At 35.7% G+C, this 24,722-nt stretch overlaps 1 protein-coding gene across 1 annotated transcript in view; it reads right to left on the bottom strand.

The window, feature by feature from the left end:
• LOC113109440 (erbin-like) overlaps nt 1-24,722 on the bottom strand; it is a 68,561-nt gene that overhangs the window by 23,458 nt on the left and 20,381 nt on the right. Inside the window, exons 2-8 of the mRNA XM_026273008.1 lie at nt 11,590-11,797; nt 10,286-10,403; nt 7,313-7,391; nt 7,143-7,232; nt 4,100-4,156; nt 1,788-1,851; nt 1,530-1,604 (exon numbers count right to left, since the gene is read on the bottom strand). Of these exons, the coding sequence (XP_026128793.1) occupies nt 1,530-1,604; nt 1,788-1,851; nt 4,100-4,156; nt 7,143-7,232; nt 7,313-7,391; nt 10,286-10,403; nt 11,590-11,778 (672 nt within the window). The 5' untranslated portion in view covers nt 11,779-11,797. The remainder of the gene's footprint in view (nt 1-1,529; nt 1,605-1,787; nt 1,852-4,099; nt 4,157-7,142; nt 7,233-7,312; nt 7,392-10,285; nt 10,404-11,589; nt 11,798-24,722) is intronic.

The following is a 24,722-nucleotide window of genomic DNA, read 5'->3' as shown; positions in this document are numbered from 1 at the left end:
TGCACAGGACACAGGAATCTTGAACTTCAGATGCACTTGGGTAGCGACCAATTAGAAGCGATCTTCCTAAACTGCAATCAGTGCCTGTGTGTCTGTTTGTGACAAACCCTGCTGTTGATTAATCACAGCGAGCGAGAGACGCTCTCCTGGTTGGGGCGTAAGAAGCTTAATCAAAAGCACTAATAACAAGAGACAAGAGAGAAACGTATGTTGTGCAAGGACATGGCATCAGTAAGCTGGTCTCTGTGGTCAGACAGGGAGGAGGTCAGGGTGTCGCCCTGATATCTGGGCCATTTGGAGCTCAGTTCTAGCAGATGTGTTTAAAAGGATGTTCTGAACACTCCTCATCTGAATCCTGCCAGCGAGGCCCACAATTACTCAGTCTACTCTCCGTGGCAGGTTAATGTCTTCATTATGAGCTATTTAAAAGGAGCTGGGAGTCTGAGGAGAAGTACAGGGATCCGGACGAAATGTTTAAGAAGTAGATTTTCAGCTGTTATGGATGTCTGCTTGTCTTAACTCCATTATTTAATGTATCTGTAACAGCAGCTACACAGAAGAACAATCTCATTTCTCATTCCTGAAACAGCAGCAGAATAATCTTCTGTGTAAACTTTCATAAAACCATTTAGCCTCCTGCGACAACTGCAAGCATTCCACGTTAAACTTCAATTAAACAATTTATCTAGAACAGATTACACAAATGATTAACAGAAATTATGTATTCTTATGTTACAAGATAAGTGTAGAAATTAGCTCGATTTAGCATTTTACTTAAGCTTTGATTTTCCTAAGAATGTTTTAATGAATGATTTACATTTAAAAATGTGCGGTTTTACCAAAGTAACAAATCTTGAAACACAAGCAGAACAGTTACATAATTTGTAAAGCCATTTTTTGTTGCAAAACATTTAAATTAATAATGATTATGAAAATAGCTTGATTTCAACTTCAACACAAACACATTTTTTTATAGTTTGAATTGTTAAGAAACAATTTGCACGATAATTTTTTTTGTGTGTGTGATTTACATAAAGAAAATAAATTCACATGAAACATGAATGCAGCAATTTTTATAAAGAATGGTTTCAATACTTATTTCCATTTAGAAAGTGATTATAGTGATTTATATTGTATAAAAATTATCCTCATGTAGAATTTTAGTTTCAACGTAAATGCAATTTACTGCAAAATTATTCAGTTTAGCATAAATAATAACATTCATAAGAATGGATTAACAAACCATTTATACAGATATAAACACAGATTAGTATTTCACATAATTATGAATATAACATTTAAGCAGAAATTTAGAAAATATAGTAAAGTTGCACACTTAACGTGAACAAACATTTTTGCTGGAATAATTTTTACCCAAAAATATCTTTCTTTACCCGTTATATAGATTCAACTAATGTTTTACGAATGTGGTCAAAAGTCTGTAACAAAATGTTTTAAATCATTATTTGGCATGGTGCACTTTTGCCTTTTTAAAATAAAAAAGCAGTAAGAATGAGTGCAAGACTCACCCCTGGTAAAAACGTCAGCTTATTTCCATCCATCCACAGCTCTCTGATTCCTGTAAGCTGCTCCAACACTTCAGGCTGGAGAGAAAGAAGGCACAATTCAGTTTCACATCCTCAGTGACAGGAAATCCACCATTACTTTCAATGAATAGCATTAGAGGAGAGAAAGACTCGATGAGTGCATCTGCGTTCACTGCTGATACATCTGACACCTGGCTGCACTGAGAGCTGGAAGGTGAACGTAATGCAGGTGCTACTCACCACTTCAGTGAACTCATTACTGCCCAGATCCAAGCGCTCCAGCTGGGTGAGCTTATGCATGCTCCTGCAAACACACAGTATTACAACATTAACCACCGATTAAACACATTTAAGCAATGTACATAAACATATCAGAGCATTCATTGTTTCGTTTTTTTGTAGGAAAACGCCAGACAGGCTGGCCACAACCACATCTTTTCTTGTGCACAATGCCTCCCTGAGGCAAATAAACTGCACACAAAGACATTTATCGAACAAGTAGTTATTGCTAATCCACTATTTATTGGGAGTTTCAGAGCAATGTTAGACTGCAATCCCCAGTTTCACATAAAACCAGAGCTACTATATAAACTGAATAACTAAAACAGTAACACATCAGTATAGAGACCAATTCTCACTATTAATTGCATTCCTATTATTAACATATTGACCGTTTATTAGTACGTGTGAAGCACACATTCTGCATGAGCATATCATATATCCATAATCCTACACAATACCTAAACTTAACAACTACCTTACTAATGATTAATAAGCAACAAATTAGGAGATTACTGAGGCAAGAGTCATAGTTATGGTTAGTTAATAGCAAGAATTGAACCTCACAAAGTGTGGCCAAAAAAAGAAGAAGAAAAAAACACCCAAATATCTTTTCCAAGATCATGTTTATACTCAGAGGTCAAGCTATGGAGTTTAAAGATGTTCAGCAGCAATAAATAAATAGCAATAAAACATTAAGTCAATGCATTTTACCTCTAAAAAACTTCTTATAAATCAGTAAACACTGACCTGAACATTTTTTTGAGTTATTTTTTAGCTTTTTTGCCACTTATATAGATAGAGATTTTAATGAGAGATGGGGAAATGGGAACAGGATTTGGAAATGACATTAGCTGAACCAATTTCTGCAATATTTCGCATGATATGTTCATTAAATTATTGTGCTTCAGGAAAATGTCATCCAGTCACATAGCATGATATGTCAGTGATGCAGAATAAAGTCTCTAGAAAAAAAAATTAATTAAATAAACAAATACACACTTACAATTAGGTTTATTAGACTATTATTGCAAGTGTGTATTTGTTAACTTATTTTCCCAAAGGTGACTACTAAAAGACCATTATCAAAGATTATGCTGTCACCTTGAATGTTCACAAATCATGGGCTTTATTCACAGAAAGCTGAAAATCTGGCCACAGACTTTGTGCATCTTTTCAATCTTTATCTTATGATTTCAAAATCTGGATATCTGCGTCAAACCCTGAACTAACATCATGTGGTCGGGTAGGTGTGCTTCAGGGCAGGGTGTGCTTTAAACCGCTTCTGACGTGGACCTGGACACAGATCAACAGCCTGCGGGCGTATTGTATCCGGGGAACAGCTTGAAGAGGAAATCAAAGTCGAAAGGATATATGGCTCTGGGAATTGTATTAACAAATGGTTATAAACCGAAGGCTTTTTTAGTAAAGTGAATCTTGTACTGAAAGACAGACGGGTTGCTGGCTTAGAGGATTGTAAGAGAGATTCATTCATCGTTGTGTGAAGCAGCATGCAACCAGTCAGTCAGTCGGCCAGAAAACTCCCTGACCCCCAGAGTGCTGAGCAATCCCCAGCTCATTAGAAACACAGACACACACATCGTGAGAACCAACCACACAATGAACATCTGAGAGGACTGCTGAAACGCCACAGAGGGACAAAGTTATCAGAGCACTGTGCAATAATGGTTAATGACAGACAGCTTTCTGTCAGCATTTAATCACAGAATACTTGCATCTTCCTGCTATGCTTCCTGAAATAGTCCATGTATGTCACTTGAATGTGGAGGGATTTGCTGCACTAACCAAAAGAAACCTACTCGGTTCAAAAGTGACTTATGCATGAGTTGTGCTTTATATATCACTACACTATTGCTCTCGACAATGCATATTTCTTTTAGTGCCATAATGGTTTGTTTTTACAGTAACCCAACAAACAAACCTGAGGCCTGTGTGTTTTGATTGTCTGTGTGTTGAATGATGGAGCAGAGGCTGGCACAGATATGGTGTTTTTCTGTGGCTCTCACACACAAAACCAAAAACGATCCCTCATATGATGCAATATTGGCAACGGAGCCAGAAATGATAATAAAACCTGTCACAGCATGTCACTTCAGAGCCTCTTACATAAGGCTGAACAATATGATGCCACCGAGGGAGAGAAAGAGAGACATTTGTCTGTGTTTATCATGTGATTATGAGAAGGGGCGCAGCGGCACGGATCAGATTTTTAATATTTTAGTAATTCAGATGAATCCCAGAAGGCCACTTACTTTGGCAACATCTTTAACTGGTTCTCCCGCAGCTCCAGAATCTGCAGTTTGGTTAGTCTGAGGAAACAAATGGGAGAGAAATATATAAATTATTCATAACAACTAAAGATTAACAAATGGTGCAAAAATAAAATGAAATAAAATGAAAAAATATGTCAAAGGTGCCCCAATGGTATTTTATTTTCACTGGAAATACTATTTAGTGAAATATCAGTTTAAAATCCAAACCTGAAGTTTAAAATGCAACACAAACGTTACATATTAAAGCTGCAGTAGGTAACTTTTGTAAAAATATATTTTTTACATATTTATTAAACCTGTCATTATGTCCTGACAGTAGAATATGAGACAGATAATCTGTGAAAAAATCAAGCTCCTCTGGCTCCTCCCAGTGTCCTATTGCCATTTGCAGAAATACACCGCTCCTGGTAAAAAAACAACCAATCAGAGCTGCGGTCCGTAACTTTGTTTGTGTTCAAAATGTAGAAAAATGTATATAATAAGCGAGTACACCATGAATCCATTTTCCAAACCGTGTTTTTAGCTTGTCCTGAATCACTAGGGTGCACCTATAATAAGTGTTTATATTCAGACTATTTTAGATTGCTTCGGGGGTACCACGGCGGAGTAACCCAGTACCTTTGTGATTCTTCATAGACATAAACAGAGAGAAGTAGTTCCGGCTACGATGTTCTTCCGCAAGTTTATTAACCACTAGAGCGTCAAAAGTTACCGACTGCAGCTTTAATGACAATAATAAATGTAGCAGCAAGATGCTAATGAACACGGACATGTTTTTCTACAATAAAGGTGCTAATTTTATGTCCCAATACTGGTCTATTGACTTCCACCACCTAATCTAAATATACTGTCCTCTTTTTTGTATTCAGTAGCATTATGCAAATTGTTGTCCTCTGGTGACCTTATGGCACAAAACAGCATGTTGCATGTTCAGTTGAAGTCTATTTCAGGCTGTGTGTGCATGTTTATATAACCTTTCACAGGAACAGCACTGCATTTTCAGAGGAACGCATGCTCCCTGAGCTTTTACATATGATACCAGCTCCAGGAAACATTAGAAGGTGCTTTCTGAGGAAATTTTTATACATGCTATTGTAATAAATTAACCGCTTCCATAAATCAAAGAGCTTGATGGATGCAAGTTAAACCGGTTTTGTGTGCTTTGGGAGAAGAGTTTTGTCTGTGTTATATTTTAATGTAAGGAAAGGCAAGTTTTTTTTATGTTGCGCATTTCATACAGAATGGTAATTCAAAGTGCTTTATATAAAAGAAAGATAGTTAAAATAATAAAATAATAACAAAAATAAAAACAAGCAATTTTAAAACTTGGGAAATGATTTTAAAAAATTTACTTATTTAAAATGAATTAAAAAAGTTAAAAATAAAAAATTATTTTACATAAAATACAGTGAATACGTAAAATACAGTGCAATCAGTTTGGACATCGCACAGTGCTCATTCAATAAATGCACAGCTAAACAGATGAGTTTTAAGTCTAGATCTACATGTGACTAGTGTTTTAGCACATCTGATCTCTTCTGGAAGCTGATTCCAGCTGCGAGCGGCACAGTAACTAAAGGAGGACTCCCCTTGTTTTGTGTCAACCCTTGGTATTTCTAACTGACTCGATCCTAGTGATCTGAGTGCTCTGTTAGGCTTATATTCAGAGAAACATATCTGCAATATATATAGGTCCTAGGTCATTGAGTGATTACTAGACGAGTAAAAGTACGAGTGTTATTTAAGTTACTGTTTATAAGGTTTGAGAAGAAGTTCTGTCTAGCTATGGCTAGTTTCACATTATAAGCATGAAGGCGGTCTTTATAGATGCTATAGTGAATTTCAAGCTTCGTCTTCCTCCACATCCGCTCTGCTTTTCTGCATTGTCTTTTCATAGTCTGAACTGCTGTTGATCTTCTCCAAACTGATTTCTGTCTGTTTGTTTTCTTCCTGACTATTATTGGAGCAATATCATCAATAACATTCTTAACTTTTGAGTTGAAGGAATCAAGGAGAATATCAACAGAGTCTGCAGAAATGCTTTGTGTTAAAGATATAGCCTCCATAAATAGTACACTTGTGTGCTCGTTAATGCATCTCCTTCTGACAGAGACAGATCTAGATTCAGTGGTAGCAGAGATCAGTATATCAAAGAAAATACAGAAGTGATCAGATAGTGCTACGTCCTTAATAACAATGGATGTCCATCTTTGTGTGTGGGTTCATGCACATGCTGAATCAGGTCAAAGGTGTTTAGAAACGTTATCATTTCTTTTGTAGTTTTGTTTTCTGCATTATCTATGAGAATATTAAAATCCCCTGCAAGAGCAAAACAGTCAAACTCTGAGGAAATCATTGATAACATTTCTGTGACCTCTTCAACAAATGCTGGAGAGTATTTTGGAGGCCTGTAAATAATAATAAACAGAATGCGTGGAGCACCTTTCAGCACAATCCCTAGATATTCAAAAAACAAGTACTGACCAAATGACACTTGCTTGCATTGATAGACATCTGTAAATAGAGCAGCTACACCCCCACCTCTCCTAACAGTCCTGCAAACACTCATGTAAGTGAAGTTAGGAGGGGCTGCTTCATTTAGGATTGTTGCACTGCAGCTGTCTTCTAGCCATGTTTCGTTTAGGAACATAAAATCCAGATTGTTTGTGGTCAATGGTTAAAGTCAATGATTACAAATGATTTATTTTTTTAGTGAGTGAATGTTTAAAAATGCTAGCTTGATGGCAGTGCTTTGAGTCTTTACATCAATCTTAGTTTGATGCATAATAGACTGCAGAATAGATTAGTTTGCCCTTCGGCTTGAGAAGGCCTTAGACTTTATCTATCACGTGATAAAACTGAAATAGAGAAAGCTACAGGTACACTGGGTTCCCGCTTGTTCTGTAAACGTGGTACATTGGCCAGTCTTGAATCTCGATGCTGTCTGATCTGAAACAGGAGCTTGGATGATCTTGTTCCGTCTCTGTGTGTGTGTGTGTGTGTGTGTGTGTGTGGCTCTGACCTGCCGAAGCTGGCCGGCAGGAACTCGAGGAAGGCGTCGTTCAGGTAGAGCTGGGTCAGACTGAGGAGCTGCGTGAAGCCTTCTGGGAGTCTGCGGAGACACGAGAGTGTTTCATTACATCACAGACAGAGCACACACACACCAGTCATCTCTGCTGGACATGGACTTACTTTGATATAGGGTTCACACTCGCTTCTAGGATGGCCAGGACCTTACAGTTCTTGATATTTTCAGGAAACTCCTGGATGCCTGTAATTTTAAAGAAACAAAAGCGATTCAATTATAAGTTGCTTGTTTTATGTGTTCTCTCTTCTTTGTGCCTAGGGTTTAAAATGATTCTGTACGACACTGGGCTCCATTAACATATTGACTAACATCAGACAATTCATATACAAACACATTGTTCAGTTATTTCATTCCCTCCTGGAAACTTACACCATAAAACATTACACAATCATTCTTCTAATTATTTATACGCTAAAGTATTTCTAATTCTATTTACAGATCTCAACTATTATATCTTTTTAGTCTATAAAATAAAATAATAAAAATAAATGAAGTGGTGGTACTTTTGTAATAATTAAATTATTATTAATATTATTTTTAAAAATCTTTTAACAGGAGTTTTTAATGCTCGCCAAGCTTGCATTTACTTTTTTTCCCATTCATAAAATTCCCTAAAAACCTTAATACTGTTAAATAATATATATATATATATATATATATATATATATATATATATATATATATATATATATATATATATTTTTTTTTTTTTTTTTTTTTTTAAAACAACTGTTTTCTGTTTGAGTATATTTTAAAATGTTAATTATTCCTGTGAATCAAAGCTGTATTTTTAGCATAATTACTCCAGGTGTCACGTGATCCTTCAGAAATCAACCTAATATGCTGACATGCTGCTCATAAATCATTTCTAAATATCAGTGTTAAAAACATTTGTGTATTCATGTTGTGTATTAATTATTTAGTGGAAATCATGATACAGTAAAAGTCTGGTGTAAGTTATTCAGCAACAACACATTCAACTAATTAAATGTGACCGTAAAGATATTAATAAAGCAACGAAATGTTTCTTAATCGACCTAAATAATAACGGATAACAGTTAAGCACTAAATCAGCACATTAGAATGATTTTTGTAACTACAGTAATTTGTTACAGTATTACTTAATGATCAAAAATGCTGACTTCTCTTATAAAAAAAAAAATAATAAAATGAAAAATTCTGACAGGTATTGTAAGATGTTTATATTTTAGGGTTATGGCACTATATTATCTGGAATCAGAATTTGATCAAAATAAGCTATAATTCACAACAATGCATAAAACAATGTCAAGTAATAATACTTGATCAACTAGGTCTTTATAGAAATGGACCACTAAAGAAACACCCAACACCTCACGCTGTTTTTAGAAGCACAAGCTGAAGCAGCATTCGAGCTAGACTGCTGACTTCCTGTCCTACCAACCGCACGAGCTGGAGCGTGACGCTGATGTTAAGACATCGTTCCTCCAGCGCACTCAGACGCAAACTGAACCAGCATGCAGAGCAAACCACAGTACACACACACACACACACACACACCACACAAGGAGACCCACCTTCAGCGGCTCTGCTAAAAACAGACACGTTATGGTCAGGAAGGGAGTATCAATTAAATTCATGGAAACCTGCAAATCAACATCTTAACAGAAGCAAGTAAAGCTGGCTAAATTTTATTTTTAACATATTTAACAGGTCAAGTATTTTATTATCTTATTATCACAATTAATATAAATAAATAAAGCTGACATCTTACAGACCCCAAACTTTTTAAAACATATATAACCTGCTTAAAAATATTTGTATTATTATTGTTAAATTATTTTTTCTATGAATAAATATAAGCAATTCACCATTTAAATTCAATGTGGCTCATGGAATATTTTTTCTTTCTTTCTTTTTTTTTTTAAACATCTGAAATTCTGGTAAAGCAGGAATGGCATTTTGCTGAAGAAAGAAAAAATTGCAGCTTGATTTGATGTGAGAGCGTACTGCATGAAAACAATGTTTTGAATGAGACGTCCTGTGCTGGGCTGAGCTCGTCCCTGTCTGTCAGTGCTTTATCTGATCCTGCCACACAGCAGCTGAAAGATGAAGTGATGTGTAACCAGATTTGAGCATGTGTTTGTAGTGTTGTGCTCTTCACTCATGCTTCAGAACAGAATAAAGTGTTTCCAGCGACACACTTCAGATTGTCATCAGTGTACAGGATATCAAATTGAGTGGGAAATCCTACAGCTCTGCTCAAATCTGTCTAGATAGGCTACTAGCTCCCATTTGTTTATATGTGTTATTTCTAGCACTTCTATCCAGTGTTGGGGGTAACGCATTACAAGTAATGCGAGTTACATAATCAGATTACTTTTTTTTTTTTTTAACTAGTAAAGCAACGCATTACTTTTCTAATTTACAAGAGAATATCTTAGTTACTTTTACAAATAAGTAACGCAAGTTACTTTTTCTTTCGTCAATTTATTGGTTGAGAGCTCTCCTGTCCCTATGTTGAGAGAAATCTGTTACTGTAGTTCTAAAGCAAATATGAATATGCATTAATTCATCTCACTCACAAAAAAAATAAACCTGAAATTTCTTCTTCTGCATTCTACTGCACAGATGTGAATTAACTTTTCCTTCAGCCCGAGGCGTATTCATTTCACTTTTGGTTTGAAGAGGCTTTTATAAATGCAAAAATAACGTAATGCATTACTTTCCATAAAAAGTGACTAAGTAATGCAATTAGTTACTTTTTTATGGAGTAATGCAATATTGTAATGCATTACTTTTAAAAGTAACTTTGCCCAACACTGCTTATAACGAACTATACTGCACACAATTCTAAGCCAACGAACGACACATGGAAACACGTGTGCCGACTGAGGTTAATGGTGAATTTTGTATCTCAGTGTAAACTGAAATCCAAAAGGCGGAGCTGGCCGTGTTGAATTGAATTTCAGCGGATAAGGGGTCAGTGAGTCAGTGCAGATCTTAGTGTGCCTCCGCTTCGGTTATGGGTCGTCCGCTAGCGTAACTAGACTCCAAAAAGGAAGAGGAAAGAGGAGATGAATTGGCCGCTTTCTTACTGTTCTTGCTGACGTCGAGCTCCCTGAGGTTGATGAGGTTTGCGATGCCGGGCGGCAGCACCGCCAGGTCGTTGTCTGGTAGACTCAATCGGTAGAGCAGCTGGCAGTTGAAAAGTTGCTGGAAAGAACAAGAAATTGAGACTTTTGGGAAACATTCATGGAAATGTTAATGAGATCAAACTTCATATGAATATCTGATGAGCAGTTGGATTGATTTCAAATAGATTTTGCAGTAGATTAGTTCTGGTTAGGTGAAAGAAAACGAAATAGGGTTAATCCCAATGTGCTTTACAGAAAATAACATGCCTGAGACCCAAGATCACTCATGATAAAGAAAAGAAAGACAAGTGTATAACATTATCAGGCTTTTGTTATATTCAAGTAAAGGAAACCTGATCGCAAATACTTTTGTAATTGTAACCGTTCTGGCTGAATGATATATTGAATATTCATCATATAATTACAAAAAACATGTTTAATGAAGTGAAATAGAATGATTTGTTTCCATCAGATTACATGGAGGGGCGGGGTTTATGATCTATACTAATAAGTAAATTCAGTTTTTATGACTGGGTTCCACGATTCTGTCTGTGTTTTCTGCACCACGGAAACCCCAAGGCCTTACTGATGTTACTGTGACAACAGGAACCTTATTGTAAAGTGTTACCAAAATATTACTGTAAATGTCACTATTTATTAGCATGTTTCATCATATTAGTGCATATAAATGAAGAAATTCTTAAATTATATTTGTCCCCCATGAAAATTCTCACTTTATTTGTCAGAATAGAATAGTTTATGTTCCACAATTTGGAGTTCACAAACTTTATATCAAATCATTTTGCAATATTTTGCCCTTATTTTCTCAGAATTGTCTATTTAGTCAAAAACACTTCTGACTTTTTACTCTCAAAATACGTTTTATCTCTTGCAATTCAAAATGTATTTCTCAGAATTGCAAGTTTATAACAAAACATTTCATAACATTTGGTTAAACTGATGTTACTGGAAAAAAATATATTACAGATTTTAAACCAATTCATACCAAATGCATTAACAATTTTAATACATTTGTACAGTGTGCAATAAAATGCAAAAATAGGCCGATTCACACGTCCCAGTCCTGCGGTGTAAGCAAATCGTTTGCTTGTAAACAGCATGGCAGGAACAAACCACACATGCTCTGGGGTGCTGCTTGCCAGCTAAAATAAAGTGAAGTGTTTCACCGTCTAAGCACTGAATGGCGTTTTGGAGACATGCAATGCAATGTAATGTGTGTTAGTGGTGCAAGGGTGCACTCGTACTTTGGGCAGCTCCTCGATCTGGTTGGCGTCGAGGTAGAGCTCCTCTAGGGTCTTCTCGAAGCTGAAGATCTCTTTGGGGACCTGCTCCAGGCTGTTGTGTGAGTAGTCCAGCGAGGTGACGGGCTCCTCCTCGCCCCGCAGGCAGCGGCACGGCACCAGCCGCACAAACAAACTCCGCTTGCTGCTCATCCTCACCACAGCTCAGGCACTAGAGGAGAGAGACGACATGATCAGCACCTCATGAACCTTAATAATTCATGGACACCAACACAGGGATACAGGATAGCACTGTCAAAACAGCTTGGTTTACAGCTAAGACGAACACAAAGCAGATAAAACTGCTTTTTATGGCTCCTAATAGATCTTGAGCAGGTATTGTTATAGCAGGTATTGCTCATTTAAACATTTTTTAAATCAATTTAAAGTAAAGTACTTTTATTATGATTATTATTTATTATTTTAGATTGTTTTTCCCCCTTTTGGCAAACATGTCCTTTAAATGTCCTTTAAATTGTCATTTTAATGTCATATTTATACTTATATGAAAAAAGCTTATTTACCCTAGTTGAGAAAGTCATCATTTACCATTTTATTTTAATTTAATTTAATAAAATATAAATATATAATTTAATAAATATGAATAAAATAAATAAAAATTAATTTAAAAAATACACAAAGCAAAACACAACTAAAAATAACAAAAAAAACACAAAAGTATGACTTAAACTTTAAAATTAGAATAAAGAGAATATAAAAAACCTGATTCACAATATTAATAAAAACTATATAGTAGCTCAATGACACTAACATTTATGCAATTTATGATATTTGTTGTGAATATGTTGTAAAGCATTACTAGAATAAAAATGAACATCTGCTATTTAAATCAACAAATCTTTTTGTCCCATCTTTTGTCAGTTTGAGAAATTACTGACTAAAATTAATTCAGTCTTTTTTTTTTTTTATGAACAAATTAATGTTTCCTGGGCTCTTTTTTTTTGTGAGATTAACACACGTTTGGATATAAAAATACCGCTAATACAGCCGACAATCACCCATCATCTACAATAGCACCGAGAGGAGCACATTAACATTCATTAAAACTCATTTATATTCATGGCTGGCCTGAAAACAGCATCATTATACGATGTCCTTCCATTCTGTTGAAGCCCTTGATACGGCATCAGCCCAAGGTTTGCTCTTGAGTCGACACAGAGCGGTTTTCACAGGCGCTGCTCTGCAGACACACAACATGAGGAGCCCTTCAATCTGCATGTGCATGACAACAATCAAGCGCTAATGCTAACGTTACTTGGATGCACGAGCGACGTTAAAAGTCTGCTGAGAAGACATCTGAAAGAACCGATGTTTGACAACCTCTTAAAGTTCCTGAATCTTACATGTTTTACAAGGGAAACGGGATATTCGATAAGAAAAATCAGTGGCTTGGAACATCATCTATTGAAATTGATTGGCTCATGCAACGCTCCAGAATACAGGCAGACTGAATGAAACACCTGAAAGACTCGTCTGGTGAAGATTACACAACAGGACACACAACGCCAGCGCCACAGCAAAGTCACCACTGTTTGAGGACAGATTACAAAGATTTCTATTCTTATCCTGTATAATAAGACAAGGTGGATGTGAGAAGTTAAGTAAATCAAAGATGGAAAGTTTTAAAGTAAAACAGTATGTGGAGAATGAGAAACCAGAGATGGGTATCAGATCAGATGGTTTAGACTTGATAAGGCATTTATTTATGCTTGGCATAGATACTTGTTGTTTTCATTGGTTCTGCTTATCTGTATCTGTCCATTATCTATCGATGGCATCAATCCACCACAATCTGCTCTTTCAGAGCTGTGCGTGAGCTGAAAGACCACGAAGCACAAAACCTTCACCACTTCACTGGCAGAGAGCCAGAGGAGTCACTTCTGGATCACATTCATGACGTGTCCTGCTACCACTGCATGACAAACAACGCTGCTACCAGACTGTTTTAGTGTGAATACAACAGTAGTATTCTTTACAGACAGACAGATAATCACTTTACCAATGTGTTTAACTCTTTGATATCTGGTCTATCGATAAATGGCATCATTTGATGCATTTCTAAGAAAAAAGCACCCAACAATATCTGCAGCACAAACAATTATTAATGTATGAAAAAATTAAAATGAGATCAGCGCTCAGGCAAAGTTTACATTAAATAATTTACATTATGATATTTATTACCTTTATGCAGTATAATGACATACTGAACATACTGTATTGCATTTATAATATGGCAAATGTAATTATTTTAATTGTTAATTATTTAAATATATATTATTATTAGTATTATTAAAAATAATATTATCATATTATTAATAACAATTTTATAATTAAATTATAACGTTCAATAATAATAAGAATTAATGTTTCAATAATTATATTAATATTGTCGCTATAATTTAACAAATAATGCATTATTGTATAGTTATCATTTATATCATTAATATTAAACTTATGTAGCTTAAATTAGACAACCAAAATAATGTTTAGTAAATTACATAAAATTAATGAATTATTATTATTATATCCACATATAAAATTATTTGAATATTATTATTAAGAATATTATTATTATTTAATAATTTAATTATAAGAGATTTATAAAAAAAGTAATAATAATTTTACTAATAATTTATTATTATTTTAACAAAAACATTTAATATTGTATACAGCTAAAATTACTATTATTATTTTTAGTAGTATTAACAATACTCAAAATACATGTTATTTTTCTGTTTCTGTAATCAGATAAATTCTAGGTAAATCACAAAAGCAGAAAGTGCTTGATCCTGAAAGTAACCTTTATTTGTATTACAAGGTGGTTCATCGGTATAATCAGTTCATCCTAGTAATCCTCGAACCGCTGGTCCACACCGTCCCAGACAACAGCAGCAGTTGTTTTGGTGATGTCTGCTCATTAGATATTAAACACACTTGCAGTAATACGGCGCTCAAGATCAGGCATACAAGGGTAACGTGATATGAAAATGACACGTCAACAGTCCTGGTTAATAAACTAATGCAATCCACCTGAATGAATGATTTAAGGCCGGGGTGCTCACACTTTTTTGTTAGACATGAGTCATAACATTAGTGAATATATTTGGGTTTTAAGTTATCTCGCACCACTGACCCAAAGCGTGATCTACCAGCAATGCCTTCCCGATCGATCTATCGGGGCACCCCTGATTTAAGGAGAGTATAAACAGCGGCCTCAAGCCTAGTTCCTCTTGGAGCCGGTCCAGGCGCACCATTGTGTTTCCTCACACTCTGTCCTGATTACGTAGTCCTGTGGTATTGTGACGGGCCGGCTAGAGTATCCGCTTTTACACGTGATCTTCAGCGCACAAAAGAGACGCAAGCAGCGCAGGAGGGAAAACCCCTCTCGGCTTCGGCTTCACTGGGAGAAGTGTGGGAAGATATGTGCGAAAGATTTCCGATTCCACCCAGAAACGTTGCTGCTTCAGGGCTCATGTGATGATGAAGACACGCTGGATTACATCAGCAATCTGCATCAAAGAGAGCGTTGTGGAGGAGTGTGAAGAAGCAGACAGACAACATCACGTGATCGGGCCGCGGACATCCAAACCACTGCTCATGAAGAGGCACTGTTGTACACAACCAGACACAAGCTTGTACTCCGGACACACACGTTCTCAGTCTTTTTGTTGATTTAAACTACAGACTTTTGCTTAAAAAGTCTTGATGGACGTCCTCAAATATTTTTTTGTTTTATATGAAATGTTGTAAAAAATGAAAATGATTAACTGGACAAGGTACGGATCACTAACAGATAAGAGTGTCAAGATCTTAGATATCTACTCATTCTTGTTTGCTAAAACTACCAAATAATAATGGTGTAACCATCAATAATTTAAACCATCAAAAATCAATAATCATTTGATAATCTCCTTACACCTTGAATACATATCATTTGAAAACAGACTAAAGGTATTAAGCAAAAACTAAATTCATATAAATAGGTGAATAAATGAATGAACGAATAAATTAGTATATTAACGTTTTTAAGAGTAGTACTACTGAATATTTTACTATCTTCGAACTAACCTTGCCTGTTCCCAAAAAGGCCAAATTATCAGATATTTTGACTGATTTTTATTTTTAATTCATGTAATTATACTGTCCTCGTTTCACAGTGTGAATGACTCTTTTCCCCAAATAGTTTTAGTCAAACTGCTTCTGTTTCAGATGCTTTGCTTCCCAAAAATATGAAAATAAATTTGAAGCATCAAAAGCACCTAATGAAGTTAAAATAATGTTTTAACATTCAATGTTGTGTTTTTTTTAATGTCTATTAAGTTTTTACGTATTGGTTCGAGTAATTTTAGTACTTCAGGGTTAACTAAAAGATGAGAAATTATGCCCTGGCAACAAGTTGAAATAAACTTAATAAAATAAGTCTTTTTTATGGTTTTAATTTCAGTTAACAGTAATAACATTGGTCTGGACGAAGGGTTGCTATAATCACTCAAAATAGTTTGGATGTAAGGCACAAGTAATTTGGGATAGTTTTATGGGGATTTTTATGTTGTATTTTGACATTTTCAAGCTTTACAGCCCTAGTCTGCTGACAAAAGAAATGATGGAAAATAAGACTAGAAACGTTCCATCTTCTTGCAGATCCACAGCAAAGTGTCAAACAGCACTTTCTACACACACACACACACACACACACACACGTGGGGCTGAAGCTTTGTGCAGACAGTGATAGAGAACACGCTGCTCTTATCAGTCATCATAAACACACGCCACTGACGTCGCCCTGCAGAGGGAAATGGGCGTGCGTGACACATGCAATCGGGTCCGAGGTTCAGTGTTTCCCTTTTAACACACTTACAGACAATGACGGCCAGATCCTGTTGCAATCAACATTAAGACGTCTACAGAGTGTGTAAGAGCCGCAGGGAAGAGGAACAGGACACTTCCAGCAACTGTGACACAATTCAGCATCTAGCACAAGCGCTACTACACGCTTCTTTTACTAATGCTCATTTCGGTAGCACTTTATTTTACAGTCCTGTTCCTCATGTACATACTATGTACTTATTATAGTAATTACAATAACTATGTAATAACTAGGTACTAACCCTGAACCTACCCCTAAATCTAACCCTACCCCATGTAGTTCCCTTGTGTTACCAGAACTTTCTTAGATAAATACACTAAGTACACTAAAAGTACATTTTAGTACACGTACTGTAAAATAAAGTGCAACCGTAATTTCTTCTTGTTTCAAGGCATTTTCTCTCCTGAGGATTAAACACAGGCATGTATAATTTGTTAATTTACAGTTTTACTTCCTATTGGTGCTGACAGCTCTGTGTGACGCATGCGATGCGATACAGTCCTCAGAGAGGATGCAACTGTCTCTCAGGAGCAATGCAGCTCAGCGAGCCAACAGTGATGAACACCACATAGACTCATACAACACACTGAAGGAAAGACCTGAGCTGTATCAGAGCCCCGGGGCTACAGACCGGCTAGCAGACCTAGCAGATACAGTACACTTTCAGAAACATACAAAGGTGTCACTGCAAGGTTCATCTTTGTAGCTTTGTTACCCCTAAATATTATTACCATTTAGAATTTATTTTATTTCATTATTTTGTTTTTGCATTTCTAATAAATTTAATATTTTTATAGTTTCTAGATCTCAGATAGACGGTGGCATTTCAGATTAGGTTTTCTTAAAACATTTAAAAACACATTAAAATAAAGTTATCAATTATTACTACAACCGCAGTGACTTATACTAACCTTTTTTTCAATTTGAATGACTGCTAATTAATTTTTTTAATAGTTTTAGGTAAGTTACAGATTAAACTGATTAGACAAAAAAAAACACTTTAATAATATAATAATAATAATAATAATATAATAGTGTTCCTGTAGCTCAATTGGTAGAGCATTGCTCTATGAAGCGGTAAAAATTTATAGCCTGAATGCACTGTAAGTCGCTTTGGATAAAAGCATCTGCTAAATACATTAATTTAATTTTTAATTTTAAACAATTCATGAAAAAAATTAAACCTTTCATAACACTCTAAACTGTGTTTTTGTTAAACGTTTTATTGTTATTATACTGCATAACTTTTATGATTTCAATTAATTAGACATACTTTTTTATTTTAATTACCCATTTAAAAGGAAAACTCAGAATTTGAGAGATATCTGCAAATGGCTCCAAATTAATTTTATAAATAAACTTTATATAAATTGTTGTTAAACTTTATGTTCCATTACTTCTTTTGATAAGACATGCTTTTTGGTTACTAAAATTCAACCATTCAAACAGAATCCTGTAAATTTTAAACTGGGGAAAAAGATTTCATAGGGCTTTATTATTGTCAGGAACAACCTTAAAAAAAAAAAAATGACCAATTTGTAACCAATGACGAGTCTCTCTCTACCAGCAAAGCCACAGAACACCCTAGAAACTGCATAGCAACAGGTTAAAAACACTCAGGAATGCAACCAACCACAACACTCAAGCATTGTGATGGTAAGTTTTGCAAGCACCAAAACTATAAATGTAGGAACCTGTTTTTCACAGCTGTCTTCAAACTGTGCTCCTCACTTATCATAACTCAGCTATAATCCAAATGCTGGTCTGTGTGTGTGTGTGTGTGTGTGTGTGTGTGTGTGTGTGTACGAGGGGGCAGGAAGGTACAGGAGAGATTTGCCTGCTGGCACAACTTTCCCATCAAACAGACCTCCCACAATCTGTCCTCCCTCTTTTGCACCAGCCCACATGGCTCTCTTTATCCGGAAAACGCCAACCCGTCATGCAGCCTTTAACCCTTCGGGTCACCGGCGCTGCTATAGCTACAGCAGGCCTGACGTGAGAGCACGCGGACGACCAACAGTGCACAATGTGACAGACACCGCAGCACTGCTACACTCCACAGCAGCAGAGCGCCTCAGGGTTAGCGGCATCATATGGCAGAAAAAAACAGGTAACGTTCCAAAGAAAACACCTGTGGGGTAAAATCACACCTAGCGACTGGAGCAGGAAGCGGCAGCAGGAAATCCTTCACACGCACGCTGGCTCTGCAAAGGCCACGCCACTGTGATGAGGACACTTTCCATGGATCACTGTGTAATAATGTACAGGCTTGTAGTTCAAATCTAGAAAAACATTGTGCCTTGAGAAGCTCAGAGGAAGCTAAAGATTTTTGTGCACATTGACGTAGCCTACATACATAATATTTGTTTTGTTTTTTAGCCTGAAATTTCCATGTTTTTCTGAAATGTAGGTCAGGTTTTTCTCTGAAATGTGCAGAGCCAAGCATGCAAAATATCTGGATCCATGCCACATGAGAGAAACATGTGAGCCGAAGTTTATTTGTACAGCACATTTCACGCATACCGCATGTTTCAGTTTTGCTTTTATCATATTACTTAAACGGTTTATATTTTTCGTTTTTTGTTCTGTTCTGAATACTCTTCATTTTTAATGGGTTTCCGTTGGAGTGAGGGAAAATAAAATAGATGATAAAATATGACTAATACACCCATGCAATGCTAATGCAATTTAGACCTGCTGCAACGTATTTTAAGTATTGTAGAGATGCCTCACGATACGATATTATCACAATATTATTGCGGTTTTAAATATACTGCCATATTCTGCAAAACATTGCGATACTACAGTGCAACTTGAACTTGTACAAAAAGTTCTTCCGACCTTTCAGAAATTGGGCATTCGAAAGTAAATTACGGTTACATTTTAATTAAATTAAATAAAACATGTATTCTTCTAGAGATGCACCGAAATGAAAATTCTGGATGCACTTGGCTGAAAACCAAAAAAAGCTTTGTAATGATTATTTATTATATTATTAAATTATATGAAGTTAATTTGGAATGATTTTTAAATGTAACAAAATTTTAATGATATATATATATATATATATATATATATATATATATATATATATATATATATATATATATATATATATATATATATATATATATATATATATATAAAAATAATAATAATAAAGACAATAAAATAGCCACACTTTTACTGAAAGAAGACTGGACAAAATTTATATTAATATTGGTAACACTTTACAATAAGGTTCTTTAGTTATCTACTTAGTTAACAAACTAAGAATGTATTAATCTTAGTTCAAGTTAATTTTAACATTTACTAATTCATTATTAAATCAACAGTTGTTCTGTTGTCCACTGTATTCTGATTAACTAACATTAAGAAAGATTATTAAATACTGTAATAAATGTATTGTTCATTGTTCGTTCATGTTAGTTAATACATTAAATAACATCAATGGAACCTTACTGTAAAGTGTTACCTTAATATTAAATATCAATATTATTATTTTTTATTAATTCAATGTAACAGAAACAGATGTTGTTGGATTAAAAAAAAAAAAGAAATCCAAATAATTAGTCCTACAAAGCTATTATAATGAGAGCATATGAGCATAGAATAACGTCACTTCATGTAGCATCATTTTACCAGCATTGCCCAGTGCAGCTGTACACCATGTTATAGCACAGTAGCACTACTAAAAAACAGGAGCAAGCATACAAGTATAAGTTCACGTTAATTGAGCGGACTTTGCTTTTTCTGTGAGCATGAGCAGTAGTTGAGTGGAACACACTATTGTAAGCAATACAGTGACAGTGACTATGTGGTTAAAACGCTAACAAAGTAGGTACCACTAGCTGCCACCTGTCATGAAACTAAAAGATGACAAGCATGACAACTTGGCGTGTAGCTACTCCAGTCACTCAAAATCATGTCATCGCAGATGACAGCAAAAGATGAGACATTCATGCAGACAGACAAAAAAAAAAAAGTCTGCAGGAAGTGCTGATAAACAAGTTCTTTTTGTATGATTTTGTAAAGTTACAAATGTATTGAAGCTTGTTTCTGCCACTGAACAAAAACATTTAAAAGGTAATTGTGACTTTCTCACAATTTTGACTTTTTCGCAATTGCAAGTTTGTTTTTCTCAGAATTGCGTGATATAAGACTTTTTCCTCGCAAATCTTGTTTTTCTCACAATTTAAATGTATTGTCACAATTTAAATTCTGACATTTTCTTCTGAATTGTGAAAAATTAAATCGCAATTGCGTAAAACTTTTGTCTATTTCATATGATTGTGAGCATTTCATCTCACAATTCTGACTCTATATAGCTCGCAATTGCACGTAACCACCTCAGAATTATGAGATACAAAAATAGGACTTCAGAATTATAAGTTTATATTTCCTAGTTCTGACTTTGTTTCCCAGAGTTTACATCATGCGATTGTTACATTTTAACTTGCAATTGTGAATTTGCATCAATACTGAGAGAGTTGTGTGTAAATTTGCAATTCTAAGACAAAAAGTCTAATTTTGAAATTAGCTACTTGTTTTTTTTAATTCAGTGGTGGAAACAAACTTCCATACAAACTCTCTTTTAGTCTCACTACACTCATATTTTGAGTGAAATGTATTGGCCCCCCCCCCCAAAAAAAAAGATATATTTAAATTAAAGATGCATTTAACTTTCTTATAATTGCTTTATTTATAAATGCATCAAAATCCCTATAGATGTTGTAATATCATTACAGTAATTAATATTAGCCACAATAATAAAATAGTGAAAATTGTCTCTCAAGTGCCTTAAAAAGTGACAGGTGATTTTGAATAATGTTTTAAACTTGCTCATATGACTTCAGAAGACATTTTTTGAGCTCAGCATCTCCACTTCTTACGAAAAAGAAAGATCACCGGGGACTTTCTGCCTGTAGCTTAAAGCGATTAAATAGCAAGCAAATGACAGAATTGGCGTTTTTGGTTGAATGGCTCCTTTAAGCAGTGACCCAGCTGAGACTTGAGCATGGCTCTGATGAAGAAGATCAAGGCGAATGATTCGGTGTGAATCAGAGGCTCTCCCTGGCTGCAGGCTGCCTTGTGGGAACTCACTGACCCATTTCCCGCAGCTCCATGGACCGGCTCCGAAGACCAATCAGACAATGGTCACATTTTAAACACAATGCGGCTTGGCTCTCCTCCACCCCTCCCCCCGCCGGCGGTTATCAGAGACTCACAACAGGAAGAGCTCGTCTGCAGCTTCTCTGATGAAAAGCACTGTTGCCATCTCTGAGTCTGCGTAATGTTAAACAGAGCATGCAGCGGACGCGTCGCCAAGAAACAGCCCCCGCTAATACACGTCTGCGGCTGCTGTTTCAGTCTACAGTTTCAGTTCCTGATGGTGAGAAGGAAACGTTCTCAGATCCTGTCGTACAGATCTATGGACAGATGGTACTTGAAGAGCCCACCGATGCATAGTGTGTCAGATCTAAACAGAAATGCACTGTTTCGGACAGTGCTGAAGATATTTATAGGAGATCTGGGTTTGGGTATCACTTCAGCATGGAGTGGTTTGTGCATGAAAATTAGGCCATGTTTGGCGGGAGGAGAAAAAGTGAGAGAGTGAGAAAAACACCGAAAACATCAAGTATAACCCTGAGAATATGCAGTCTGGAGGGAAGAACTGAAAATAGCAGGATGGCTCGTGAGCCGATGATCCGAAGTTTAGTTACAGCTCTTTGGAAATCTGTATCACTTGGCACAGTAATGTAGGGCAAGTTCTGCTTCAGTACTGTAATACTGCAGGAGAGATTATCTGACTCAATACAAGGAAGTCAACATGAACTGTCCTGCTTCTGGAGGGTTCAATCAAGTCGCCTAGATATACGAGATTTTAACCTCCAAAACAGAAAGCGGTCAGAATGGTTCACTATATGTCAAGCAGGTCAATGCAGAAGTAACTAAAGTTATCAATGTTTCCAAACTAAGGGATTCCTGATATTAAAGGGGTCATCATGTGACTTTAACAAGTAGTTTGAACTGAAATGTGTACACAACCACCCTATAATGATCAAATCCACCCAGTGTGTTTTTTTTTTTATATCTCGTTAAATCATTTCCCCTTTCTCAAATGGAGCCGATCTCAGATGCGTGTCTTTGTGACTTCACACAGACAGGCCCCTCCCACAATAGTTTGATTGACAGTACATAGCACAGACTGGACTGGCGTCTTACCTTAGCCCCCGCCCTGAGTGACTGTCATTAATAATAATGTGCTAATTAGCAAGTTTCACAATGAATAAGGCTAAAGTAAATGGAAGAGGGGCGGGGTCAGCAGAGCTCATTTGCATTTAAAGGAACATGCAATAAAACGGTTTGCTGTAGACAGGGCTGTTTTTAACAGGGTAAAAGGGGTGTGGTTTATACTACCATTGATAAATTTTAACCAAACTATGTTACAGACCTTTCATTAAGACTCTAAAGAATCATATCAACTTGAGGAAAATGGACATCCGATGACCCCTTTAAGTAAACAGAAATGACATTATGAAAGTAGTTACATGAATCAAATAATTTGACTAGTCATCCAATTAGTCACATACAGACTAGCTTGACTAGTTCATAAACATACACACACAAAAAAAAAAAAAAACGAAAACAGACTGTCTGATTTACGCAGTTATTTTTAAATCAACAATTAGAAACTAAACTTGATTTATTTGCATTTGATAGATATACAGTAGTTCTCTAAAGTGTTCCAGATTAAATTGTGCATGCATTGCATGAGACTTAATGGGGAGATTAAAAATGTTGAAATTAAGCATTAATTGTTTTTGAACAAGATGAGAAATAAAGAAGACCTGATAGTGTTTAATGTTCAGTTATGCAGGGCTTTTGGTTAAACTAGGAGCATTTAATACTAGCATTTATCAGTGATGTGACAAAATACATGTAATTAATATAAACAAATTCTATCAGGGAACCATAATCACTTAATACACTATTTAACTGGGTCAGTTACTTATTTCCATGATTTTGAAGTTAGAAATGATGTTTGTGTAACTTAATATTAAAATTATAATGCAACATGTTTTAATCATGTAATGCTTTTTTTCGCTTTCTGTTTTATAGGTATTTCTTAAAATGGGATGAATTAAGAGATGTGCTTAAAATGCTTGCTAAATCTTGTCATAGAATTTAAGTCTAAATTAATCTCAAAAAGAAACCTTTTAAATTTAATTCAAGATATTTCAAGACAAATTTAGCAAAGTTCCTATTACTACCAATACACCAAAGCAACTCTGTAATGATTAACGAACTTTGTTTGAGAAAATATTATAGATATTTAAGATACTATTTAAGAGTTTAAGTTCATATATGACTAAGAAATACATCTGATGCACATGAACCTAAATCAACCTACTTGGGCAAATACATGGTCTTAAGGAAGTTCTTCTGACGATGCAAATTACATCAAAGCATGCAAACCATATATTTATTGGTCAGTACATTCATCTTGTTTTAGAAAGAAATTAATACTCAAATTAATCCAGCAAGGATGCATTCATTTAGAATATTACAGAAGATTTCTATTTCAAATGAACGGTGGGTGTTCGATTTAACTTTCCATTCATTGAACATTCACTGAGCATAGCTGTTTTCAATATTGATAAGAAAAGTTTTAATTATTTCTGAAGGATCATGCGACACTGAAGACTGGAGTAACAGCTGATACACAGGTTTATAAGTCAATTAAATTTTATGGCCTGAACTGTTCCCTAAAAAATCGTTTAGTAGCTTGTGTTTTGGAACTTGCTCTGTAATACAGGATCAGTGCTGTAATTATCTTGTTCTTATCTGGCCTGTTCTTGGGTGTACAGCAGGGGTCAGGTGTCATGTTGGTCGGCTGAGGTGTATGTGTGTCCAGCCTGGAGGTGAGGGGTCACATGTGAGCAGCAGGAAGGCTGGGTGTGCGTTTCATTCTGTCACCGGCTGACGAGCGCATCTCCTCCACCTCCAGCTGACACAGCAGGTGCCGAGGCCTCTCTCAATAATTCAGCAGCCGAGATCGCTTCAGAGACGCCCAGCTTACAGCCAGGACAGGAGAGATCTCTGACAAAGTCAACGTGGATTCCTTAGTGTACGAAGATAAACTTGGGAAAGGGTGAAGCCGAGGTGAAAAAACACTGGTATCGGTGACAAAAGCAGCTCAACTGGT

Source organism: Carassius auratus, chromosome 10 (assembly GCF_003368295.1).
Source record: "Carassius auratus strain Wakin chromosome 10, ASM336829v1, whole genome shotgun sequence".
NCBI lineage: Eukaryota > Metazoa > Chordata > Actinopteri > Cypriniformes > Cyprinidae > Carassius > Carassius auratus.
Note: the sequence above shows the minus strand (reverse complement) of the source record. Positions and strands in the feature narration are given on the sequence as shown.